At 41.9% G+C, this 24,534-nt stretch overlaps 1 protein-coding gene across 3 annotated transcripts in view; it reads right to left on the bottom strand.

Moving 5' to 3' along the window:
• The window catches only part of cnih3 (cornichon family AMPA receptor auxiliary protein 3), a 143,205-nt gene that overhangs the window by 20,120 nt on the left and 98,551 nt on the right, over window positions 1–24,534 (bottom strand). For all 3 annotated transcript variants that reach the window (XM_039782002.1, XM_039782001.1, XM_039782000.1), the window contains exon 4: window positions 3,800–3,912. In XM_039782002.1, the coding sequence (XP_039637936.1) occupies window positions 3,800–3,912 (113 nt within the window). The remainder of the gene's footprint in view (window positions 1–3,799; window positions 3,913–24,534) is intronic.

The following is a 24,534-nucleotide window of genomic DNA, read 5'->3' on the forward strand; positions in this document are numbered from 1 at the left end:
ACAACGACGTCTCTGATGGGTTACCATGGAAATGTTTACTGCATCTGCGAACAGCTAGAGCGAGCTGCTACCATTTAGGTCTATGATCTTTTATTCACACAGTGCCTTTGCCTTTTTTTTTACTGTTTTCAAAATGTTCTTTTGCACCGAATAAAGTTTTATGGTCACCATTCATCTCTGAGGGGGTTTGTTTGGTTCCAGGCTTAAATCTTTTTGTATAAGCATTTAATAAAACGTCAATGGAGAGACTGAATGGTGAAAATCACTTCCTGAACCAGAGCCGTTCAAAAAGTCATTTTTTAGCTCTATAGCAATGTTAATCTAAACCTCTTAAAGCAGCCCTCCCAGCCACATCTTTAAATGATGCAGAGCATCACATGGACATTCACAAGCAAGAAGCTACACATACATTCACACAATATATGTTGCTGTGATCACATATGGTAGTATCACATACGGTAGTATGTGATCACATGAACATGAATAGTAGTAATATATGAACTCTGTTTAAATTGATCACAATCAGTGTATCCCTCCCTCCCTCTTTCACTCTCCTCTGACTCACCTTGTCAGTATTAGATCTCTCTCCTTTCACTCACTCTCGCCTTACCGTCCTGCCTTCTGCCACTTACTCCTTCATTTTTCACCCTCCTCCATATCTGTCTTACCCCCTCTCTCTTCTTCCTTGTCTTCTTATCTCTCAGCTGTGCAGGAAGTAGCCTCTGTAGCTGGTGGGCATCTGGCACAGTCTCCAATTAATGAGACAGCAAGATGTTTTTTCTCTCTTTGGCTCTCCTCTCCTCTCAGTCTGTAACTTCAACCAGCTGAGCACATGAGCTTAAACCAATCAGGCTGCCAGCGGTGTATGTCTAACCAGCACTGGCGGGAAGAGCAGCAACAAAGACAAAAACAGACAAAGAAGCAGCAAAAGAAATCTGAAGCTCACTGACTGGTGACCCATTTTTCAGACATTGCCTTTTAGAGGCTTGAGAAGTGTTAGAATACCGATATACTTGCTTTTAACCATGCATATTATCCAGAATATTTGTTGTAAAAATCCTCAACAACATTTGCAAGGTGCAATTAAATTAACACGTGAATGGTGGGAGAGGTAGAAACAGAATGTGAAGTAAAGTAAATATGTGACTGGTTCCAGAGTTGGTTTTCCTAGATCAGTTGGGGATCATGTTTCTGTTGTCATACATGACACACATATCGATCAGGTCAGCTCATATCAATATCTTGGGGTTCACTTGGACAACACTTTCACCTGAAAGGACCATGTTGAAAGTTTGTGTTCCCGTCTACAGCAGACTTTATTCTTTATATTTTTATTAGTGTATGGTGTGGACAAGAGGACCATGTTTTTATTTTAATTGTTTAGGTTGTACTAGAAAACTTATATGGGATGTCAGCATGGTATGGCAACCTCACGGTAAAACAAAAAACTAAGTTTGCTCTACATTTCCCTGCACTACACCTTGAAAACACAGCACAGAGCTGTTTCCCCTCTACTCCTCTGGATGGAAACTAACTGTTGTCGGTTTTGTGGTTCTATTCTACCCGCAACAAATCCGGACCTAATGGGTATTGACGGACGGCGGAGCACGCAGCAGATACGCAGCAGAGCCGGTCCGTAGCCGTTATGCATCCAGTGGAAATCTGGAGTAACGTTACTACTCCACTGCTGTTTGTCCGTTACTGCAAAACCTCAGCTCCGCGACTTGCTGGAAGTCGGCTTAGTATCGGAAGTTTATATGTTACCATGGCAATGGTACACAAAAAATGGCTGCTGCTCTGACCACCTACGTTGATAGGAATGGAAATGGCCTTTCTATCCATTTAATTTCTATGGACTGACCCATCACATATCCTCCTCACAGAATGAGCACTTGCCCTCTGGCAGACGTCAGAGTCCCTTGCTGTAAACTCAAGTGTTCTAAAAACTCATTTGTTTCTACCCCTGTCAAACTTTTAAAACAATGCGGCTTGAGGCTGTAGAGATTTACAGTAGTTTCATGGTGTTTTACTGTGGAATGAGGGAAGACCGTGTTATGTGCAATATGTTCTTATCATGGGATTTGTGCAATATTTTATGTGCAATTTATTGTTGTGACTGGTACAGTTTGTTCATATGTTCTGTCAAGGGATTTTATTTAAATGTGCAGCTTTTAAGTCCTAAACAAATTTCCCTACTAAATATGATACAATATATTGTATTATATTTTTATTCCACTATTTAACCTAATCTTTAAGACACTTATGGAAGAGGGGAGAGATGACATTAAGTTTGCATTGATTAGAGATGCCAGATCTACCGAAGCATGTTGCTGCCACGCCACAATAAGGGATCAGTATCACGTTATAACGTGACAAGTTTACTGTTATAACAAGATGTTTTTCACGTTATTACTTAAAGACAAGTGGGCTGGGACGATCCGGGAACTGCATTCCTGCACCTCCCGATAAATAAGTAAATTAAGCTTTTATTTTTAAATTGCTGAAGTCAGTTGAGTGAAGTAATGAAAACTTTGTCGGTAGCCTACCGGTCGGTCACAAATGGGCTTAGTATGGAACAACACACTAATGTGCTGACGGATGCAATGTTTTTGTGTTTTTAGCTGACCAAAAATATTCTATAACAGATGAGTGAAGCTGTTTTGCCGTCATCTACAAATTATTTTTTTATTTAATTTTAGCTTTATTTTAACCTTATCTTAATTTTAAAGTGATGGTTCGGAGTAATTTCACCCTAGGGTCCTTTGCACCATGACCTCGAGCCAAACACCCCCCCAGAAGCTTTTTTCCCCTGGGTCTAACATTGGGAGAGTTAGCGTAGAGTAGCGTTAGCCTCTGAATAGCTTAGCGCAGAGGCTAATGGATCCGAAGTGTCTCTTAACATTACCCCACTAATAATGCCCGAAATGATACCAAAGGTCTACACTAGTATATATAGGTTATGCACTCATAAAACGATGGATTGTAAAGTTTGTAAGTACACCAGAAGGTTATGTAAATAACACTTGCCTGCTGGCTTCTGCTCTCTGCTGTTGTTGTTGCTGCTGTAAGACGAGTGCTTAGGGACATCTACAAATTACAACACCGAAAAGAGATGCAACAAAAATATTTTTTAATTTAACTTATTTTTTAAAGTAAGTGCTGTAGTATAACTAGCAGGAGACAAGTAATAATTGAGGTAAGTTTGGAGACATTAGCTTATTTAATCATTAAATTAATAAATATTTTTGTTGCATCTCTTTTCGGTGTAATTTGTAGATGTCCCTAAGCACTCTTACTGCCCGGTAGTAACAGCAGCAGCAGCAGCAGAGAGCAGAAGCCAGCAGGCAAGTGTTATTTACATAAACTTCTGGTGTACTTACAAATTTTACAATCCATAGTTTTATGAGTGCATAACCTATATATACTACTGTAGACGTTTGGTATCATTTCGGGCATTATTAGTGGGGTAATGTTAAGAGACACTTCGGATCCATTAGCCTCTGCGCTAAGCTATTCAGCTGATAACGCTACGCTAACGCTCCCAATGTTCGACCCAGGTGAAAAAAGCTTCTGGGGGGGTGTTTGGCTCGAGATCATGGTGCAAAGGACCCTAGGGTGAAATTACTCCGAACCATCACTTTAACCATCAATGCCACCACAAACCTAAACATAACCTTTTAGAAGCGAGGACATCCTTTTAAAAGTCTAGAACACACACACACACACACACACACACACACACACACACACACACACACACACACACACACACACAAACAACGATGGATTGGATAGTCACCTCCACGTGTTGTAGAAGAGCAGCGGGATGTTGAGGCCCACAGTCAGCCACTCCTGGGCACACAGGAACATGATGCAAAAGAGTCCATGGATGGAGTACTCTGGTAGCACCAACTAGAAAGAGACACAGAGGAGCATGAGCAAGAGACAGAAGGATGGGAAGAGGTGGATGAGTCAGATGGAGAGGAGTGGAGCAAGGAACAACCGATTACTCAGACTTAAATCACTGATATAGCTAGAGAACTTTAATGTCAACAAGCAGAGTCACAAGAGAGAGTCAGACACCAATGACCTTTGCTCTAATATAAGAACTGCATAAATTAACATAAAGGGCAGTTGGTTAGCAGATGCCACATTATCATTTTAATGCCCACAGGTGTAAGAAAACACATTAAGTATCATCATTAGCATTCAAATCTTTAAGCTAGCCTATATTAGGCTGCTGCAAATCATTCTATCTGCAAGCATTCCAAATGGCTAAATGCCCCCATCTAGATTATGGAGAGTTTAGCTGCACAATTTGCAGCACACATTGATAGCCGGGCTCCATCATTATCACAATAACTGCAGGGCTAAGCCCTCTGAATGTAGGAAGCAAGACAACCTCCTTGCAAACCGCAAGTGTAAGAATAGGTTTGAGTCCTCGCCACCAATCCCAATCCCCTTCCCTCCCACTTAACACTAGAACCACCAGACCCGACCCTCAAGCGCGTCTGTATCCTTTTCTTTGCACTGATTGGCTTTAAAATTGTGTCATTAGATTCAATCTCTATAGTTGGCTTGTGCCGATTGGCGATCCGATTGTATATCGACCACTGAAGAGATGATCTGTGATTGGTTCTTCCTACGCCGATATTAAAGCGGTTTTAACTAACTTACTATCAGAACTAATAATAATAAAATACTAATACATTTTATTTGGAGGTGCCTTTCAAAACACCCAACATTAGATTTAAAAAAAAAAAAAAATTCTTTTTCTTTAATTAGTGAGTAAGCCAGTTTAAACACGTGGGTTTTGAGGTGGGATTTGAATGATGTTATGGTGTCAGAACCAGAGGTGTATAAAGTACTAGAGACCCATACTTGAGTAAAAGTACAAGTGCTTTATCAAAAAAGTGACCTGAGTAGAAGTAGAAGTGCTCTTTAAGCACAACACTTAAGTAGGAGTACTAGTATTCAAAATTGTTTGTACTTAAGTATTGCAAGTAGTTTATCTTAAAATGTACTACTCAAGTACTGAAAGTAAAAGTACAAGTATTGTGTTATTTAGTTATTCAAGAAAGCAATCAAAAGTTTGAATGTCATTTTGTTTATATTATGTCAAATGTTTAGCCAAGACTGTAGCCAAAGGAATTAACAAATATTAAAGTTAAAATAACAAATATTAACAAATACTGAAATAAAATGTACAATTATCACACTGTGCAAGTAAAATGAACATCCTCTCCAGCACAGTAACGATTAAAGCCCCCAAAAACGTATCACATGCTAGCTAGTAACGTGTGATGTAGCTACAGGAAAGTTAGCACATCACAGGGTCAAATGGTTAACATTCAGGACTCAGTGCAGACTGAAACAACTCAGGAATAGCTTCATCTGCTGCAACAATGGCTAAATAGAAAGAGTACAAACTTACATCGTCTCTGACTTCTGAACGGGCAACCGTAATGAAAAGAAACACGACGCGATCTCGGGGATTTCTTACGTAAATTAATTATAATTATTAATTAGCGTACGTAACTAACGTACACACACTAACCTACACAGTCTCCGTAGCGTGAGGAATTCACAACAGTAACGAGTAACGATGCAGCACATAAAAATTCTATCGGAGTAAAAGTAGCCTATTAAACTCATCGAAAATATGTACTCAAGTTTAAGTGGAAGTAGGAGAAAAAAATAACACTCCAGTAGAGTACAGATACAGCCTTTTAGTACTTAAGTAGAGTAGTGAAGTAGTTCTACTTCGTTATATACAGCTCTGGAACTAAGAAGTTAAAAAGATAATATCTGGAATTTGTGCCCTATTGTTCATTTACAGATGTTTCTGGTGGATGTTCCAGCTTGTCAGACTGGCGATTAGATCGACTATCGGCAAACTCAAGTAACCACTGTTAGATTTGAAAATATCGTAAAAGTTATTGACCAAGCCTACTCAATAGCGCTGTGTTCCATCTCTAAAGCAGCAAGGAAAGACATACGCAGCCCCCACACACCATACACAGCCAGGTATTTACTCCTAGCAGTGTAAAATGTGCTATTTTTTACAGTTTTTCACGATCGCTATGACAATTTTTTCAATTTTAACAACTTTCCCAAACTCTTAACGCACCAACACACCTATAACACACGATTGGCAAAACAGTTAATTTCATGCTCAAAATCACACAATGTAAACTAAACTCCAACACTGATTTTCAAAGTACAATAATATACTAACACAATACACTGGGCTAGATTTATCAAGCCGTTTGCGCCTGTTTCCAGGCGCTAATTGGTCGCAAAAACGGACGTAACCGATGCGGGCTATTTACAAACAAGGCGCACTTGGGTAAAATCGCAGATTGTCTGCCACATGAGCGAGAAGAGACGAGTTGCGCTTTCAATATGCGTTCGTGGGAGGGTCGTGGGGAAAGTGGGAGTTCCACCCAAAAGGTGGGAGGATAAGCGCAAAAGTGCACCTAATTATATATATCCGTGGTATTTATAAAGACTGTCAGTAAGAGCGCACCTCTATTCTGCGGGGAAATTCTCCGCCTCTTTAAACCAGCCTGTCCGAGGTTTCCTCGTAGACCTTTATGCCGCTGGTGAAATGGCAACAGCAATTTGAGCAAGACGAAGACATAGGCGAGGCTGAAAATATTTTTAACACAAGAATCACACTTTGTCAGTGAACACAACATCATTTAGCGTTACAGATCAAGCAGACATGCAATATTAGAGTTACTGGAAGAAATCAAAGATGAAATTGAATCTCCCCACACGGCGTTCACATCCCATTCCAGCAGTTGTTAAACTCCTCGCTACATTACAAATATTGGCATCAGGATCATTTCAAACAGTCATAGCATCAGCAGTGGGAATATCGCACGCTCAGCCATATCACCATAGCACCAGTACCACTTGCTGCTACACGTTCTAGTGCAAGGTTAATGACGTTCGATGCGTTAAGTTTGAGCTTGAATGGTCAGTATAAATCCTTGCCATTACCGAACTCGCGATAATAGACGGCGCGCAAACTGCGCTGAGTATTAGTTAAATCAGGCCCACTGTGTTTACCAAAACAATGCAATCATGTCTCAAAAACAAATAATTCTTCCAAAAACACTAACACATGTTTTCTCCCCAGGAACAGGAACATTTAGTCAATCATAGCACAATGTCATACAAAACACTAACATCCCATGGAATTACAGAAACTGCATTATTTTGGTGTCGCCGGTCTCGTCTTCCCATACCACCCACAAAAGTGATTGTATTGATCATAGATTGTGTTTTGCACTGCAGTTTCTGTTGAAGTCTCTCTACATTTTTGTTTTGTTGGGTTTAGTACATTTTTATTAAAGATAATTTTTTGGGCTTTTCTGCCTTTATTTTACAGGACAGCTAGTTGAGAAAGGGGAGAGAGAGAGGTGGACGACATGCAGTAAATTATCACAAGTCAAATTTGAACCCTGGACCTCTACATCGAGGCATAAACCTCCAAGTATATGTGCGCCTGCTCTACCCACTGATCCAACCCGGCCACCGATTTGTTTCTTTTGCTGCAGAGATTCAATACAAAAAATGAATGACCCATCTCAGAGTAGCTTTATAGAATGTACGGTTTATGAAAAAAAGGAGACAGAGACAGAATTGTCCTAGTACTCCTCTTCCTCTCCCTCGTGGAGGCATTTTTCTTGTTTTTTGTGTTTATCTACAGTATATTGTTCAAATAGGTCCTCTTTTACTGTACTAACATATGATCATGCAATTGAAAGAACCTCAACACCGGAGTGTGTTTCCTAGAAGGGAATCAGCTGTGATTGATCTATTTGCATAACTTCAATCAGCTGTTTCTCAATAAATTCATGTATAAAATGCAGGTGATATATTTGTGTTTCAATTTACAATATGATCAGCTGTTCACTTTGACTTTAGCCTATAAGTTAGGTTTAGAACATGTTATCTGTTCTGACATACAGTGTGAAAGCATTTGTAAATTTGGCAGTAAAGATCCATTGTTTTGGTTTTGGTGGAGCTTGTGTGTAAAAGAAGTTCAAACATTTTAAATTTGTGTTAACTGTATGCATTTTGTGTCAAAGCAACAAGAAATGTGTTAATTGTATAGCCTACACAGACGGATGTTGTGCTAACTGTGTTAAGAGTTTAGAAAAGTTTTGAAAAAAGTTTCATAGTGATCGTAAAAAACTGTATTATTAGAAAAAATATTTTCAGGCTGCCACTCTATGCAGTAATGGTCTGGTCACCATCCGACACCAACCACATAAAGCGCAAATACAGCTTTTCTTGATTGCTTCAAAACAGTTAACACACAGGCCGAAACAGTGGCACTCATGGTCTAAATGACACATTTTGTTTGCAAAAGGCTCTAACACTGCCAAAACATTTAAAATATGCAACAAAAGGTAATTTTGCCTTCAAAGAACACAACTTGCAAACAAGTGTATGAGCTCTTCCAACCAACCATTACACAATGGACAACAAAACACAAAATACAGCACTCAGTGCAAATCAGTGCACCATTGCTTGCCATTGTAGCTTATTACTTTAAGTAGATTTCATGCCAGTGCCATTTTTAGTTTTTGATTCTTATTTTCAAACTGTGGCTGAAAACTGAAATACTGTAAATATTACACATAATACATGTAAGTGAGTATAAGAAATTAAGAAAATAAAAATAAAATCTATTACAGTAAAGTATAAACATCTATTACTGTAAGAAATAGCCACTATTGATACTCTGTCTCTTGTGTCTTGGCGATGGGGCCACATAGTCTAACCCTGCACACTGATCTATGGGGCCACATGGTCTAACCCTGCAGACTGATCTATGGGGCCACATGGCCTAACCCTGCAGACTGATTGCTAATTGAAGATTTGTGTGAAGTGTTTGGCTGTACAGTGTCAAACAGGTGCTTCAGTGATTTCATACTGATGTAGGTAGTTTCTAATAGTTAGGAACAGATGGTTTCTGTTTGGTTACCATAGCTAAAACAATGGAGTTTGGACTGCTTGAATGGCATCCGTGTTAACTGTTCTGCAAAAGGGTGGGGAAAATGTGTCAATCCAATGAGAAAGGGTTAACACATTTGCAAGAGGTGTCTTCTGCTCTGCTGAGACAGTGATGATGAAAACCGAGTGGATCCCAGTTTCCTTAAGAAGGTCAAAGCAATCAAGAAAAACGGTAATATTTGTAAAATACATAATTCTGCATGAATTTAGCAGAGCTGACAGAGTGGCGACTGGAGAGGGCCGCACCTTCTGGAATTCCAACAGGAAAGTCCTTTTACTGACCTGCCTCAGCTCTGAGGAATATCCTCAGGGTTAGAGGCCCCTCGGCTAATTGAAAGTTGTGCATGTGCGCCAGGTCCAGCTTTATAAAACAATCAGGTAGAAAGAATCCGTATGCACATTTAATGTTTTGAGATAGTTCATGCATCTGGCCCCAGATGTTGCTACCTAAGACTGGCAGTGTTGCAGACTATTACTTCAGATTAGGCTAAACACACTTACAATATTTGTCTACCACAAGAATTGACACTCAACCAATAATTCTTGCTTGCCAACCTACATCGGTTTTTCGGCCAATCAGACTGCACAATAGAAATTGCTTGCCATGCAAATCCCTGTGAACACCTGAATAACCCAAATGTCTTCATCCACTGAAATCTGCAGTAGCTTTTCATTGCTGTAGTTAATGTGATTCACAAACAAAGCCGCTTCACTACTCATGTATATTTAACAGCGAACAGGGCGACGCATTAGGGTGCCATTCTGGACCACCTGGCCTTAGACATTACTGTATACACTGCCATAACAAGGCAGTGTTCAGGATGCATTATTCAGATGGCCACATGCCTCCTAATAACAGAAGAACACATTTTCACTGAATAGCTCTTTAACAGCAGGAGACGAGAAAAATTGCTGCTAAGACAAAACCTAAATATACCCATTTACTTTCACACATACAGCAGGGAAGCTGCACACGCACGCACAAACACACACACACACACACACACACACACACACACACACACACACACTAATTCAGCATGCATGCTGTACATGAACGCCAGATACACACACACACTCCCTCTACTCATTAAAAAACAAATAGTCTCACTGAGCTTTACATTGTACCTTTTCTGGTCCCCTAATGCATGTCGGCTGACAGCACTCAGATGAGGGTACAAGCACGACACGTCACCACTCAACACTAAGAAGTACGTAAAACTTTAATGACAACAACATGATGTGAACACGAAAATTGTGAAAACAGCATTGCGAAGAATATAAAAAACCTACTACAATTTTCAAGACGTTTAACATGAAAGCATGTAAGCTAAAAATAGTTAGTCTTCTGTAATGTGCAAGGTTCTGAACATTAGCATTTCATGTCTTAAACCATGATTCATTAATAGTTGAGCAAAGACAAGTGACTCAAACTCAAGGGCATAACTTTGGGTTCAACATGGCGGGGGTTGATGTCGCCACCTATCTAGCGAAAAGAAGTTTGTTTCAACATTCGGCGGGACACATTATAACTGGGGTGTCTCGGTCTCCCAGGAAATGTTGAGCATCAAACGCTTCATTTCCTGCATTCTGGTGAATTTTTCTGCAACAATTTGTGCCTTTTCTGCATGCAAATGTCTTTATTCATGTAAAAAATAAATCCAGCTCCTCTGGTACCACCTACAGCCTGTAGTGCGATTTGCAAAATTCCACAGCTCCCTGTTCAGATGCACCAATCAGGGCCGGGGGGGAGGGGGAGGGGGGTGTCTAACTGTTTATCAATCACTGCTCATGCACACACATTAATTCTCCCTTGTGGGGGTGAGGGGCTTAGGAGAACATTTTGGGCATTAGCAGAAAGGGAGGAGAGACTGAGAAGTTGTCGATGTTCAAATGTTTTGGCTAAGTCCTGGATCTTCGCAATCCTACCTACAGCACCTTTAACAAAAAAATATTTGCGTGCCACAGGGTTTAAACTCTTTGACTTCACTACCCCGACCAGTTTTGATTATTGGGGGGGTTGTACATTACGCCTATGCTATCTAATTGCAACCAATAAAACCTTTAAAATTCCAACTCTTGAGGAGATCATGTGACCAGCAGCCGCAATGGTCGCAGAAAGCTAGGGCTCTCGTACCCACCTCCGCATTTCATTGAATGACCAGGTCTATTCCTTTATCTTCGACGCCAAATCGTTTTATCTGCTATCACAGTGACTCAGTGAATTGCCTGCAAGTGCGAGAAAACAGGTGCCGTTGTCGTCTAAGCTACATACTCGGACACAAAAATCTGCAAACATAGCGGCGGCTAACATAGCGACTGATGCTAGCGCATTCCCGAACATGGAGGACTTGATCGCTCAGGTCTTGGAAAAGCATCATTTCTGTCAGGAGCCGGATGTGGTGGACGACGCAACATCAACACAGGCCGCTCCGCCCCGGGGCCTGTTGCTGTTGCTGTTACTCTCATGGCTCCTATTATCCTCTGTGACATACTCTCTTCCACTTCGCCTGACAACTCTTCTCCAAAACAATAGTGATAATAGCTCAGCCCATAGATTCACTCACTTAAAGCAGATAGTATGCATGAAATAAAAACAGGACACGTAATTTCACTGTGTGTAGTGTTAACTACGTTAACTAACTGTGTGTTGTGAACCGCGTGTAGTGATTAAAATAAACAGACAACAGCTGTGTCTCAAAGACCGGGCAACAGCCAGGACGTTGAGAATCCAGGCCCGAGAGATGATGGATAGTTCCAGTCACTTCGTCATGTATTCACTTCGTTGAAACAAGAGAAGAAAGCCTCACTGATGTGAAGAACACGACAGAGATACACATAGAAATGCTCTCTGCCTGCCGTAAGTCCACTCACTCCGTCTCTGCTAGGGCATGCCCCAGCTGGCCGCACATTTGTTGACAAACTCTGACGCGCACGCAACGGTGAAATGGCGATTTGTTGTGTTAAGGGACATGTTGGGCAGATTTGTGTTTGTCTATCTTGATGACATTTTGATATTTTCCAGAGATCCTGTCGAGTACACACAACATGTTCGCCAGGTTCAACAGCGGCTGCTGGAGAACCGCCTGTTCGTGAAGGCAGAGAAGTGCAAATTTCACGCCCCATCAGTTACCTTTCTGGGATACATTGTCGCTGAGGGGCAGTTACTGATGGATCCAAGCAAGGTGAGAGCCGTCCAGGAGTGGCCCAGACCAGAGAACAGGAAGCAATTACAGAGGTTTTTGGGATTTGCTAATTTCTATAGACGTTTCATTAGGAATTACTGCCCCTCTAACCTCTCTCACCTCCACAAATAGACTTTTTTCATGGACTCCTGGGGATGAGGAGGCATTCACGGGACTGAAGGAGCTTTTCACTACCCATCCTCACCCAGCCTGACACCAGTTGGAGCTGTCCTATCTCAACGGAACCCGACCGATCATAAACTTTCTTTTCTCACCGTTTGTCTCCCACAGAGACATCATGTCTCCCACATGATGTTGGAAACAGGGAGCTGCTTGCTGTGAAACTGGCACTTGAGGAATGGAGGCACTGGTTGGAAGGAGCATAACAACCTTTTCTGGTTTGGACAGACCATAAGAATCTTGAATACATCCGCTCAGCTAAACGTCTCAACTCTTGGCAGGCTAGGTGGGCCCTGTTTTTTGGTCGTTTTAACTTTGCTCTGACTTACAGACCCGGTTCTTGAAATGTCAAACCTGACTCCCTGTCCCGCCTGTTTGAGAAAGAGGAGAGTGGATATGCTGTTCCTGACACCATTATTCCTGACGCCTGTGTCGTTGGAGCCGTTTCTTGGAGGATCGAAGAGGACGTTAAGGAGGCCCTGCAACGTGACCCAGGTCCAGGTAACGGTCCGGATGGACGCCTGTTTGTACCCCAGTCTGTCAAACTGTCTAAACTTACCTGTCACCCAGGTGTGACCCGCACACTTGCTTTCCTCAAAAGACGGTTCTGGTGGCCAACTATGGAGGCAGATGTTAAGTCGTTTGTTTCTGCCTGTTCTGTGTGTGCCCAAAATAAGACATCTACCTCAGCCCAGTTCAGGCCTTCTGCGACCGCTGCCTATTCCTCATCGTCCTTGGTCTCACCTTTCCCTGAATTTTGTGACTGGGCTGCCACTATCAAAGGTATGACCACTATTCTGACTGTTGTTGATCGGTTTAGCAAGTTTGCTCGTTTCCTGCCTCTGCCTAAACTGCCCTCTGCCAAGGAGGCATCCGTTCTACAGCCGTAGGAGTCATCGGACCTGGCATCGGGCTCGGGCTACACTCCTAAAGAACTCTGTCTACTACCAGCAGCACGCTAACCGTAGTCGCATTCCCGCCCCATCCTATTCGGTTGGGGACAAGGTGTGGCTCTCCTCTAAGGATCTTCCTCTGAAGACTGACTCCAGGAAGTTGTCTCCAAGGTTTGTGGGGCCTTTCGTGATTGAAAGGGTTATAAACCCTGTTGTGGTTCGTCTCACGCTGCCCCACACCCTCAGGGTGAATCCCTCGTTTCATGTTTCTCGGATCAAACCTGTCAGGATCAGCACTCTACTGCCACCCCCACCTGCACCTCTTCCTCCTCGGATGACTGACGATCATCCTGCCTACACGGCTAGTCGGATTCTCGACTCCTGCCGCAGAGGTAGGGGTGTTCAGTATTGACTGGGAGGGTTACGGCCCTGAGGAGAGGAGTTGGGTGCCCAGGTGTCAGATTCTGGACACTGCTATGGTGAAGGATTTTCATGTTTCTCACCCTATTAAGCCTGGTGGAGCGCCAGAGGTCGCTCGTCGGAGGGGAGGTACTGTCACGCCCGCACGGTGACTCTCTGGTCTGGTGTAACTGTGTTTTTGTTTTATTTTCTCGTTTGGTTGCTTGCAGTGTGGCTGGTGTGTTTTTGTTTTCTCCCTTTCCCTAACGTCATTTTCCACAGTGTGTGGACATGCCTCCTTCTGCTGCTTTCTCCCCGCACCTGGTTCCAATTCACTAATCAACTCACCTGCTACTCTTAAGCTCATCAACCTCCTTTAAAGATCAGTGTGACTTTCTGCTCGACGCCGGATTGTTACTTACCCTGAGTATGAGGTCTTTGCTGCTCTCGCTGGTGGTTTCTTGTTTTGAGTTTTTGCTTCAATCTAACTTGTCTGTTTTCCGTGTCCTAGAAGAAAATACTCACCTTCAGCAACCCCCAGATCTCGGAGCCAGTCAGCTCCAGTCCAGTCTCCAGCTTCTACAAACCTCAACCTCCTCGCCACACTCCGCTAAAAGTTTCCAACCACTACGGACCAGTTCATCTCCAACCACAAGTTTTTGTTGATTATAAATATTTTTTCTGTTTTCACTACTTCAGTTTCCGCGTTTGAGTTCTTTCCCTAAACCTGACAGAAGGTGGCAGCGAAGCGTATCTGGGTCTGTTCTCGGTGGGCTGCAGTGCCGTCTGATATTGTGGCAGTGCCGTCTGATATTGTGGCATCAGTAAATTGAGTTTTATAACCGGTTAAAAATGTCTCATAGTTGTGGTAAATAGCAATCCACTTCTATGGTGTGAACCGTACGGGATGGTTCACATCAGCCACCTTTTCAATTGGACACTTGGGCACGGCTCAGTGTTCACACTAATCAAATCAACTGGACTTGGGTTAAAGTGTATTGGATTAGGGCCCAGGTCCCTAATGATAAAAGCCCATAATGATGAAAGCCCCCTTACTGCATTATATTCCATTAGCTATATTTAATATTTTAAATTGTCACCAATTTGTATGAGCGTAATTTATTATATTTTATTACATTCTAATTCTACTGAACTATACGGAGAGTGGCTGTTTGTTTACTGTCACAAACTGGATGCATTTTTCAGTCCACCATCACCGAAACCCTGCCAGGTCCAGACCTGACCCTGCAATCCTCCTGAGCATTCCATTTTTTAATTCCACAGCTCAGTGTGACATGTTTGTTGCTAGGACAGAATGCAAACACACACATAATGCAAATTATATACAACTATATTCTACACTGCTGATGCCCCCGCTGTGACTTTTTCACATGCAGTGAACATAATCACTATACAGTGAATATGTGTGTGTGTGTGTGTGTGGATGTATTGGAGCATATGTAGTCAATTTCCATGCTAATGGGTAACACATTATTTTCCTCTTTTAATCGCATGCTGTGTGTGTGTGTGTGCGTGCGTGCGTGCGTGCGTGTGTTTTAACATAGGGACTCATCTGGGATGTGCCTGACTGGGGCAAGAGATCTTTTTCTCTGGCTGCGTCGCCCTGGGGCCGCCTTTACACCCATCTGATCCACCCAGCAGCAACACTGATGAGGCTGCATTCACGTGGGAATCTATATTTTACCCTTATCACCACAAGTATACCATGAAACACAGCATCACTGCATTTTGGAACACTTTGTACAGCTGCAACCATGCTGTATGCTGCACTGATAGAACTCTCAACATTTTAAGCTTCCCAAACATCTCTGTAAAATTACTGGAAACTCTTGGATTGCATTTTAATGTGAGAAGTTAATCTTATTTCGTACATCCATCAACACCAGAGTTAACAGCTAGTTTTTAGAAAGTTTAAACAGCTATCCAAGATATAAAAAAGGTGAAATAAACTTTCTCTGGCATTTCACAAGAGTTTCAGACTGGTCTTTTGATGTTCAATTAATAGTATGGTACGGAGCCCCGGAAAGATTCAGATTCAGATTCACAGAAAATATTATTGTGTGGCCACGCATTATTATTTTGTGGCCACGGTTACGACCGTAACTGGCCCAGCTTGTAGGGTAAAGGGAACAACATAAAACCAGGTGGTGTTGGTAAATTCTTATTAAGTTCTTATTAACATAAAAGTTTGAAGAAAAATTGACAGAATCACAGGTGCACAAGGAAAGAAAGGGCAAGTGGATGCTGGTTAAACCAAATAAACAAATGTAACAGAAGGAGGACTCTTTCAAAATAAGAGCTAAATCACTAAACTAAACAATCAGGCATGGAAACAAAATCTCACTAATAAGTCCCACTGTAAAACAAAACAAGAAACCAGCACCCCTAAAACTAGTGTGTCTGAACATAAAATAAGTATGAATGTGAAGTGTGTGTAATCTAAACTCTGGCCCAGTCTCCAAAGTAGTCTTACCTGAGTTTTAGCAAAGCTTTCAATAAAGCATTTAACAAAGCATTCGACAAAGAATTCAAAAGCACTTTCAACAAAGCATATAACAGAGCATGACCACTGTCATGTTGGCATGCTGCTCAAGTTAAAACACAGCTGCCACGCGATAGGATCAGGGACCATATTTATAAGCAGGTGAGCCTGATTGCTTCTTCAGGATTTGAGGGAGAAACCGAGTGCCGCTCCAATCAGTGATTCTCGCCTCAAGCAGGAAGTGGGAGGAAAAGCAGTGGCAGCAAAAACTGTCCTGTCCTGTGAGTAGTGTCCTGAGGAGTGTCCCGGGACAGTCAGACACTGTCCTGTGACTCCCATGACTGTCCCGGGACAGTCAGACACTGTCCTGTACACTGTCCCGGGACAGTCATGGGAGTCACAGGACAGTGTCTGGGAGTCACAGGACACCATTTTTACCATTTTGTACACACTAGATCTTTACATTTCTTTGTGAAATTGTCAAAATGTTTCCTCCACAACCTGTATTTTCATCCACCATCACTCTCTCCACAAAGAAGTCCCGAGTTAACTCCTGTTATGATTTGACACTATACATAAAATTGAAATTAAAAGAAGTGTCTCTTATGCACTTTCCCTTTTTCCTCCATTACCCCTGTGCTGAGGCAAACAATTCCCAGACCTCTTACAGCATATCACTATCAAACATGGTAAGAGTTCCTGCCCATGCTCCTTTCAGAGACCAAGTTGAACCTGAGAGGACTGCTTTAACTCAGCCTCAACCTCTTCCAATAAGTGACGCCACCCGTCACGGAGTGTATTCACTCACAGCTGAAGAGAGGCTGGAGAGCTTTTCAAATGTGACTTTTCACAGAGCAACACTCACAACTATTGCGGGAAATGAATACATAGAGAATAAAAGAGATGAGAATGGGACAAAGAAGAGATGTGACGTGTTCTGTGTGAGCTGAGCAAGCACACCAAATTCACAGCGTTCATTTCGGCACTCTTCACCACACCCCAGTCAAGCTGACTCTTGGTTTGTCACCCACCTGTTTGTGTAGTTTGCAGAGAAGCAGCAGGTATGAAAGCACAGATTCCCGCAGTGCAGGGCGACTGTGAACTATGAGACATAGATTTACTCCCTCACTTTAATTTATCATTCATACGCTTACTGTACAGTCATGGTTTGATTGAAAAATACAGTACAACATAGAATGTGAAAGTTCCCCATTGCCCGGGCACCAATAACGACGCTTCATTTTTTTCCTCAAAGTGAGGAAATAGAATATTCGCAAATCCCATAATCCAGGTTAGAATTCATATGCATGGGACGCCTGGGTAGCTTACCTGGTTGAGCAAGAGCCCCATGTACAAAGGCTCAGTCCTTACTTCACTAGCCACAGGTTCAATTCCAACCTGCACCCTTCCTGTCCTGAGCTGCCTTATCAAATAAAGTCCTAAAATAAAAATAAATTTACATTATTACATTATTTAGGCGCTAAAAGATCCAATCATCACTGAAGCATTTGTCATGTAAGAAAGCAAATAAAAACAAATCAAATGGTCAAAGTTGTCATATAGACAGTTAAGTTGATTGACTCAACCCAACGTGAGAAAACATTACACCTTAAAAGTTGCACCTGAATAAAATATATATTTTTTTCAGTCTACATTTGCTTGGCACAAGTAGGTAAATTAAATCATTCAAAACAGAAACTTTGCCGATATTGCTGAATGTCACACCAATTACAACCTACTACATCCATTGTAGTGTCTAACACTACTTAGCTAGACGTTTGGCTGATTGGTGTGTGATATTCTCAACATAATAATACTATTCACAAAGACCATTTAGCATTTGATTGAGTGGTCAGTTATAGTTGACTACTGTATGTAAACTTGCCATCATAGGAACAGTGGTTACATAGCCTTCGAAACGAGCCACAACTTCAACGTATGCATGCACGCATGTGCACACCTATGACGTGCGCACATGCACGTCATTGCGTACGCTCTCTACAATGTCATCATGTTACGTGACATTAGGTCCAAAACGGGCTGATAACTAGCAGTTGCGACAGAATATTTCTCTGTGATGGTTGTTGTAGGTGATTTTAATATCCATGTGGACGGTGACAGCAATAGCCTTAGTATTGCTTTCAACTCACTACTAGATTCAATTGGTTTTAGTCACTGTTTTAACCACACCCTCAACCTTGTGCTGGCATATGGCATCGAAATTGAAGATTTAATAGTATTTCCGCAGAATCCTTTATTATCAGACCATTTTTTAATAACTTTCGAATTCTTACTACCCGACTATCCGAAATTAAATAAAAACTACTCTAGATGCCTATCTGACAGTGCTATAGCTAAATTTAAGGAAGCTATTCCAACAGCATTTAAAGGAGAATTCCGGCCAATTTTTAGGTTAATCTTGATCGCTATAGCTACGCGAGTACTTTCGATAGAAAAAACCCCGACCCGAATCAGTGCAGGTAACACGGAGAAGCTGCAGCTACGTACTACAAGTGTCCCCTGAGCTAAAACGGCAGTGCTCGGGGCAAGTTTGTGAGTGGCGAGTGCCTTTGTGCCTCTTAACAGACACAAAATGCAATTAATATGTCTGTGCCACATGAACAAGGCCCTTACGTGTCAGCAAGATGCGTTTTCAACTAAGACATTGTTTAAATTTTTTTAGTTACTGAAGGCTAGCTTTAGCTTGTGCTTGGAACAGCAAGTTAATCTGCCTGTTTCCCCTCTGTCTGTCAGTCTCGTTCTTTCCAACTATTGAGGCTAGTTCTTCGTCTGTATACTCGGGTTCGAATAAATAAGGACGACCATCAAACTCAAAAGGCTCTTCCGTGTGTTGTATATCTGCTATATTCTTCATACTCCAAGCTTCTTCCCTTATAAACAACTCAGCTTTTCACTCTTCACACACTACGCTCCAATCTGCACACTACTGTTTACCTTTTTCTGCTACAACTGAATTCCCAGGAGACAGCGCGATGCAACAGCTAAGCTTCAGTAACGCTATTACTGTGCAAGCCACAGATATCGTTTATCCCGTTTCCATGTAACGCTAGTTACATAGTCACTGATATGGTCATAACCACTACAGTGCTCAATTACCTATTTTGAGGGGGAAATAATCTAAACCTTTTTGCTGCGAAGGCATGATCTGTCCTATGCAGGACATCCACCAGCCCACCGGGCGCTCCGTGGATTTTTATTTGGATGATTATCACAGATGCCTGGCTGAATACACTCTCCGGACAGCAGCTAGCAGCTAACGGCTAACAGCTATTTGGCTGTACACACTCACCGGAGGGCAGCTAGCAGCTAACAGCTACTACCGCACTACTGTTGTTTTTAGGGGGGAATACACTTCAAGACGTGACATGACCTGTCCTCTGGAGGACATAGCCACACACTCCGTGGATTGTTATTGGGATGATTATCACAGAAGCCTGTCTGAATACACTCACCGGACGGCAGCTAGCAGCTAACGGCCATCAGCTAGCAGGGCAAGCTAGCTACCGGCAGGATCGAGACAGAGACCAGGGTAGGTGAATTTAAACAATGTCTTAGTTGAAAACGCATATTGCTGACACGTAAGGGCCCTGTTCATGTGGCACAGACATATTAATTGCATTTTGTGTCTGTTAAGAGGCACTCTAAAACTTGCCCCGAGCACTGCAGTTTTAGCTCAGGGGACGCTTGTAGTACGTAGCTGCAGCTTCTCCGTGTTACCTGCACTGATTCGGGTCGGGGTTTTTTCTATCGAAAGTACTCGCGTAGCTATAGCGATCAAAATTAACGTAAAAATTGGCCGGAATTCTCCTTTAACTCAATGTCGTGCTTTAATATAACAGAGGAACTTTATGTTAACTTTAGTCCCTCCCAAATTGATAATTTTGTAGACGGTGCTACGGCCTGCCTACGGACGACTTTAGATTCTGTTGCTCCTCTCAAAAAGAAGATGATGAAGCAAAGAAAACTAGCACCTTGGTATAACTCCCAAACTCGCAAATTAAAACAAACGTCGCGAAAACTTGAAAGTAAATGGCCTTCAACCAAACTGGAAGAATCTCGTTTACATTGGCAAGACTGAAAACCTATAGGAAGGCCCTCAGAAATGCCAGATCAGACTATTACTCATCACTAATAGAAGAAAATAAGATCAATCCAAGGTTTCTTTTCACCACGTAGCCAGGCTGACAGATAGCCACAGCTCTATTGAGCCACCTCAGAACTATAGGAATCTATAGTTCTGAGTAGTGATGACTTCATGAGCTTCTTTACGATACAATTAAAACAATTGGAGATACAATTCATCACCTTTTTCCCTCAACTTCTAACGGTTCACCTTTAAACTCAGGACCGCTAGAAAGAACGACAAGACCTGAAATAGACTGCTTTTATCCTATAGACCTTCAACAATTAATGTTTAAAGGTCTCTTCAGCTAAGCCATCTACCTGTCTCTTAGACCCCATCCCAACGAGGCTACTTAAAGAAGCATTACCCATAGTTAACACTTCATTACTAGATATGATCAATATGTCTTTAGTAATAGGTTATGTAACACAGTCATTTAAAGTAGCTGTGATAAAACCTCTTCTGAAAAAAACCACCCTCAATCCTGAGGTCTTAGCCAACTATAGACCTATATCTAACCTTCCCTTTCTCTCCAAGATCCTTGAAAAGTTAGTCTCTAATCAGTTATGTGATTTTCTACATAGCAATAGTTTATTTGAGGACTTTCAGTCAGGATTTAGGATGCATAGCACAGAGACGACACTGGTGAAAATTACTAACAACCTTCTAACTGCTGCTGACGGGACTTGCCTCCGTACTTGTCTTATTAGATCTTATTGCTGCTTTCGACACTATTGACCATACCATCCTGTTACAGAGATTGGAACATTTAGTTGGCATTAAAGGAATCGCACTAAGCTGGTTTAAGTCCTATTTCTCTGATCATTCTTAATTTGTTAATGTTAACAATAAATCCTCCAGGTACGCTAAAGTTAGCCATGGCGTTCCACAAGGCTCAGTGCTTGGACCAATTCTATTCTCCTTATATATGCTTCCTCTAGGCAATATTATTAGGAAACACTCAATTAACTTTCACTGTTATGCGGATGACACCTAATTATACTTATCAAGCCAGACGAAACCAGTCAGTTAGCTAAACTTCAAGTATGCATTAAAGATATACAATCATGGATGACCTATAATTTTCTGTCATAAATCCCGCTTCCTGAGCCTGTTCTCTGCCTGTATCCTGTCATGGAGTCTGTTTTCCCTGGGTTCCCTGAATGCACCCTGTCTGGTTGCCAGGCAATGTAGCCAGGCGGGAGATCTCCCAATTACCCACACCTGCATCTCGTCAGCTATCTGCACACCTGGTCCTGATCATCACCACCTCACTTCATAAGCTCTGACCTGACATCCATTCCCTGCCGGATCGTTTGCCACTAACAGTATGTTGTGCCTGCGTTTAAGCCTCTGTTATCTTAGAGTTAGTTTAGCTGCTCTGTTTGTCTTGCTTGCTGTAAACTTACCAACTTCTCTACTGTCTGCAGTTACTTTCCCGGACTCTACACCCCACCTCTGCCTGGTTGTCTGTAGCTTCGGAAACGACGTTGGATCAGATCTTTCCCTCCCACCTACTCACCTCCGCCGCCTGCTCCGACACCTGGTTTCCCCTGCTCCCACAATCTATTCACTGAATAAATACTCACCTTCATTCAACTCACCTTGTCCTGGTCTGCTTCTGGGTTTCGCATTAGCAAATCCTGACATTTTCTGATGTTAAATTGAAACAAAACTGAAGTTATTGTGCTGGGCCCTAAACATCTCCGAACCTCTTTATCCAAAGATATAATTACTCTGGATGGTATTTCCCTGGCCACCAGCACTACTGTCAGAAATAGTTATTTTTGATCAGGATATGTCCTTTAACGTCCACTTGAAACAAACCTCAAGAACAGCCTTTTTGTAACATTGCCAAAATTAGGCACATCCTGTCTCAAAACGATGCTGAAAAAAATAGTCCATGCATTCGTTACTTCCAGGCTGGACTACTGTAATTCCTTACTATCAGGTTGCCCAAATAAGTCCCTTAAGACTCTCCAGCTGATCCAGAATGCCGCAGCACGTGTTCTGACAAGAACTAAGAAAAGAGATAATATTTCTCCTGTATTAGCGTATCTGAATTGGCTTCCTGTAAAATCCAGGATTGAATTTAAAATCCTTCTCCTGACCTACAAAGCTCTAAATGGTCAAGCACCATCATATCTTGAAGAGCTCATAGTACCTTATTGTCCCACTAGAGCACTGCACTCCTGGAATGCAGAGTTACTTGTGGTTCTTGGAGTCTCTAAAAGTAGAATGGGAGCCAGAGCCTTCAGCTATAAGGCTCCTCTCCTGTGGAACCAGCTCCCTGTCTGGGTTTGGGGGGCGGACACCGTCACCACATTTAAGAGTAAACTTAAACCTCTCCTCTCCAATAAAGCTTATAGTTAGGGAGTGAGGAGTTGCAGTGTCCGCCTAACCCAGCCCAACTGCTCTCTTCATAGTCACCAGATTCATTTACCATATAATCAATAATATAGTAAAAATAAAGGGAGGCAGGCTCCTGCTATGCTCTGCTGTGCCATGCTACATCCTGTAATGCCCTGCAGTGCCCTGCTATGCCATGAACTACGACTACTATTTCTAGTCACTGTTCCATTATCATTATTGCCACTGTTCATCACAACCCCAACTGGCACCGTCAGACACCGCCTACCAAGAGCCTGGGTCTGTCCGAGGTTTCTTCCTAAAAGGGAGTTTGGAATTGTTGGGTCTTTGTAAATTATAGAGTGTGGTCTAGACCTACTCTATCTGTAAAGTGTCTTGAGATAACTCGGTTATGATTTGATTACTATAAATAAAATGAATTGAATTGTTTACATGATCCTTTATAAAATGATCTAAAATGAAAACTATAACAGAGCATTCATTCTTTTTTGCAGCATAAAGCTAAGGGTTCTATCCATAGATATAGAACAATATCTATGGTTCTATCTCTCCCGTCATCACTTTGTACGCTTTTGATGATGTCATCACGTTGCGTGATGTCTGGTGCAGAACTGCATTACACTGGGCGGTGGGAATGGAGAAGACTGTCGCCAGAGGGGTGGGTCGATAGAAATGTCAGCAAGAGAGAGAGAGAAATAGTAAGTGTTAAGGAAAAACTCAGGAGCAGCACAACTCGTTTCACATACGTGAAGAAGATTCGGAGGACCTTGATGACTTACACAGGAGCAATCAATTAATTCCCAGTTGAGGAGAATTTATGATTACACAGTAAAGTTTGGTGCCATACCAACTATGAAATTCCTGTCTTCCTGAAGGTGTATTTAAACTCAAGTTGGTGGAAGTTTAGCTGAAACTTCAATGTAAACAAAGACATTGCAGGTGTTTAAACACAGATCCTAAAGCCGATCTCTCTCTCAGGGAAGTATGCAAAAGTGTGGCCGACCTCCAAACGGAGACAGTCCTGAAACAAAACATTCCCTTATCATGCAGCTGCCTAGATTCCTTGAATCTGTAAAGGCACACAGTTTAAGTACTCCTCTGCCTGGAAAGGTTATGAGGTTATGTTGGACAATGAATTGAATGAGACCTGGGTTAACACTGTCTGAACTTACATAGCATGAGTTTGAAAGCTGGAAGTTCCACAGTCATAGTCAGACAGTAGTTTTAAGAATTCATTAGTGTATTTTATAGTAGTCAAGGAGATATGTGAAAATGATGCTCACTTTTTCATAAAAGTATGACAATTGGTACATTTGTACAGTTTGGGGTGCTGAACATTTTCAGAAATGGAGTCATCGCAAAAACAGCACGTGGCGGCCATTTTACTTTCCACTATGACCAAATTGTGTTTTGCATAATTTCTCCTAAACAAAACATAACACAGAATAGTCTATGTCTACCCTTATGTCTTGATGTTCAAGGATTACAATGATACCATATACAATATCATAAACTGTTCAGGTGAATAGTTAATGGTGAATTCAGTAACATTGAAGGAGGAAATAACAGTATGAGAACCTAGGTTATACACTATATAAATGTTGCATGAATGTTATATATTGTTTTAAACATGTAATCTTTCTTTTTAGCATAAATCAAATCAAATGAATTTGTCACATACACAATCATACACGGTACAATGTGCAGTGAAATTCATTGTGTACCCGTTCCGTCTAAGTAAAAACATCCATAAAAATAGTTATATATACACAACACGAGAAAATTAGGTGGTGGGTGGAGGATAGCCACAGTTCTCATTGAGCAGAC

This window comes from Perca fluviatilis, chromosome 18 (genome assembly GCF_010015445.1).
Source record: "Perca fluviatilis chromosome 18, GENO_Pfluv_1.0, whole genome shotgun sequence".
NCBI lineage: Eukaryota > Metazoa > Chordata > Actinopteri > Perciformes > Percidae > Perca > Perca fluviatilis.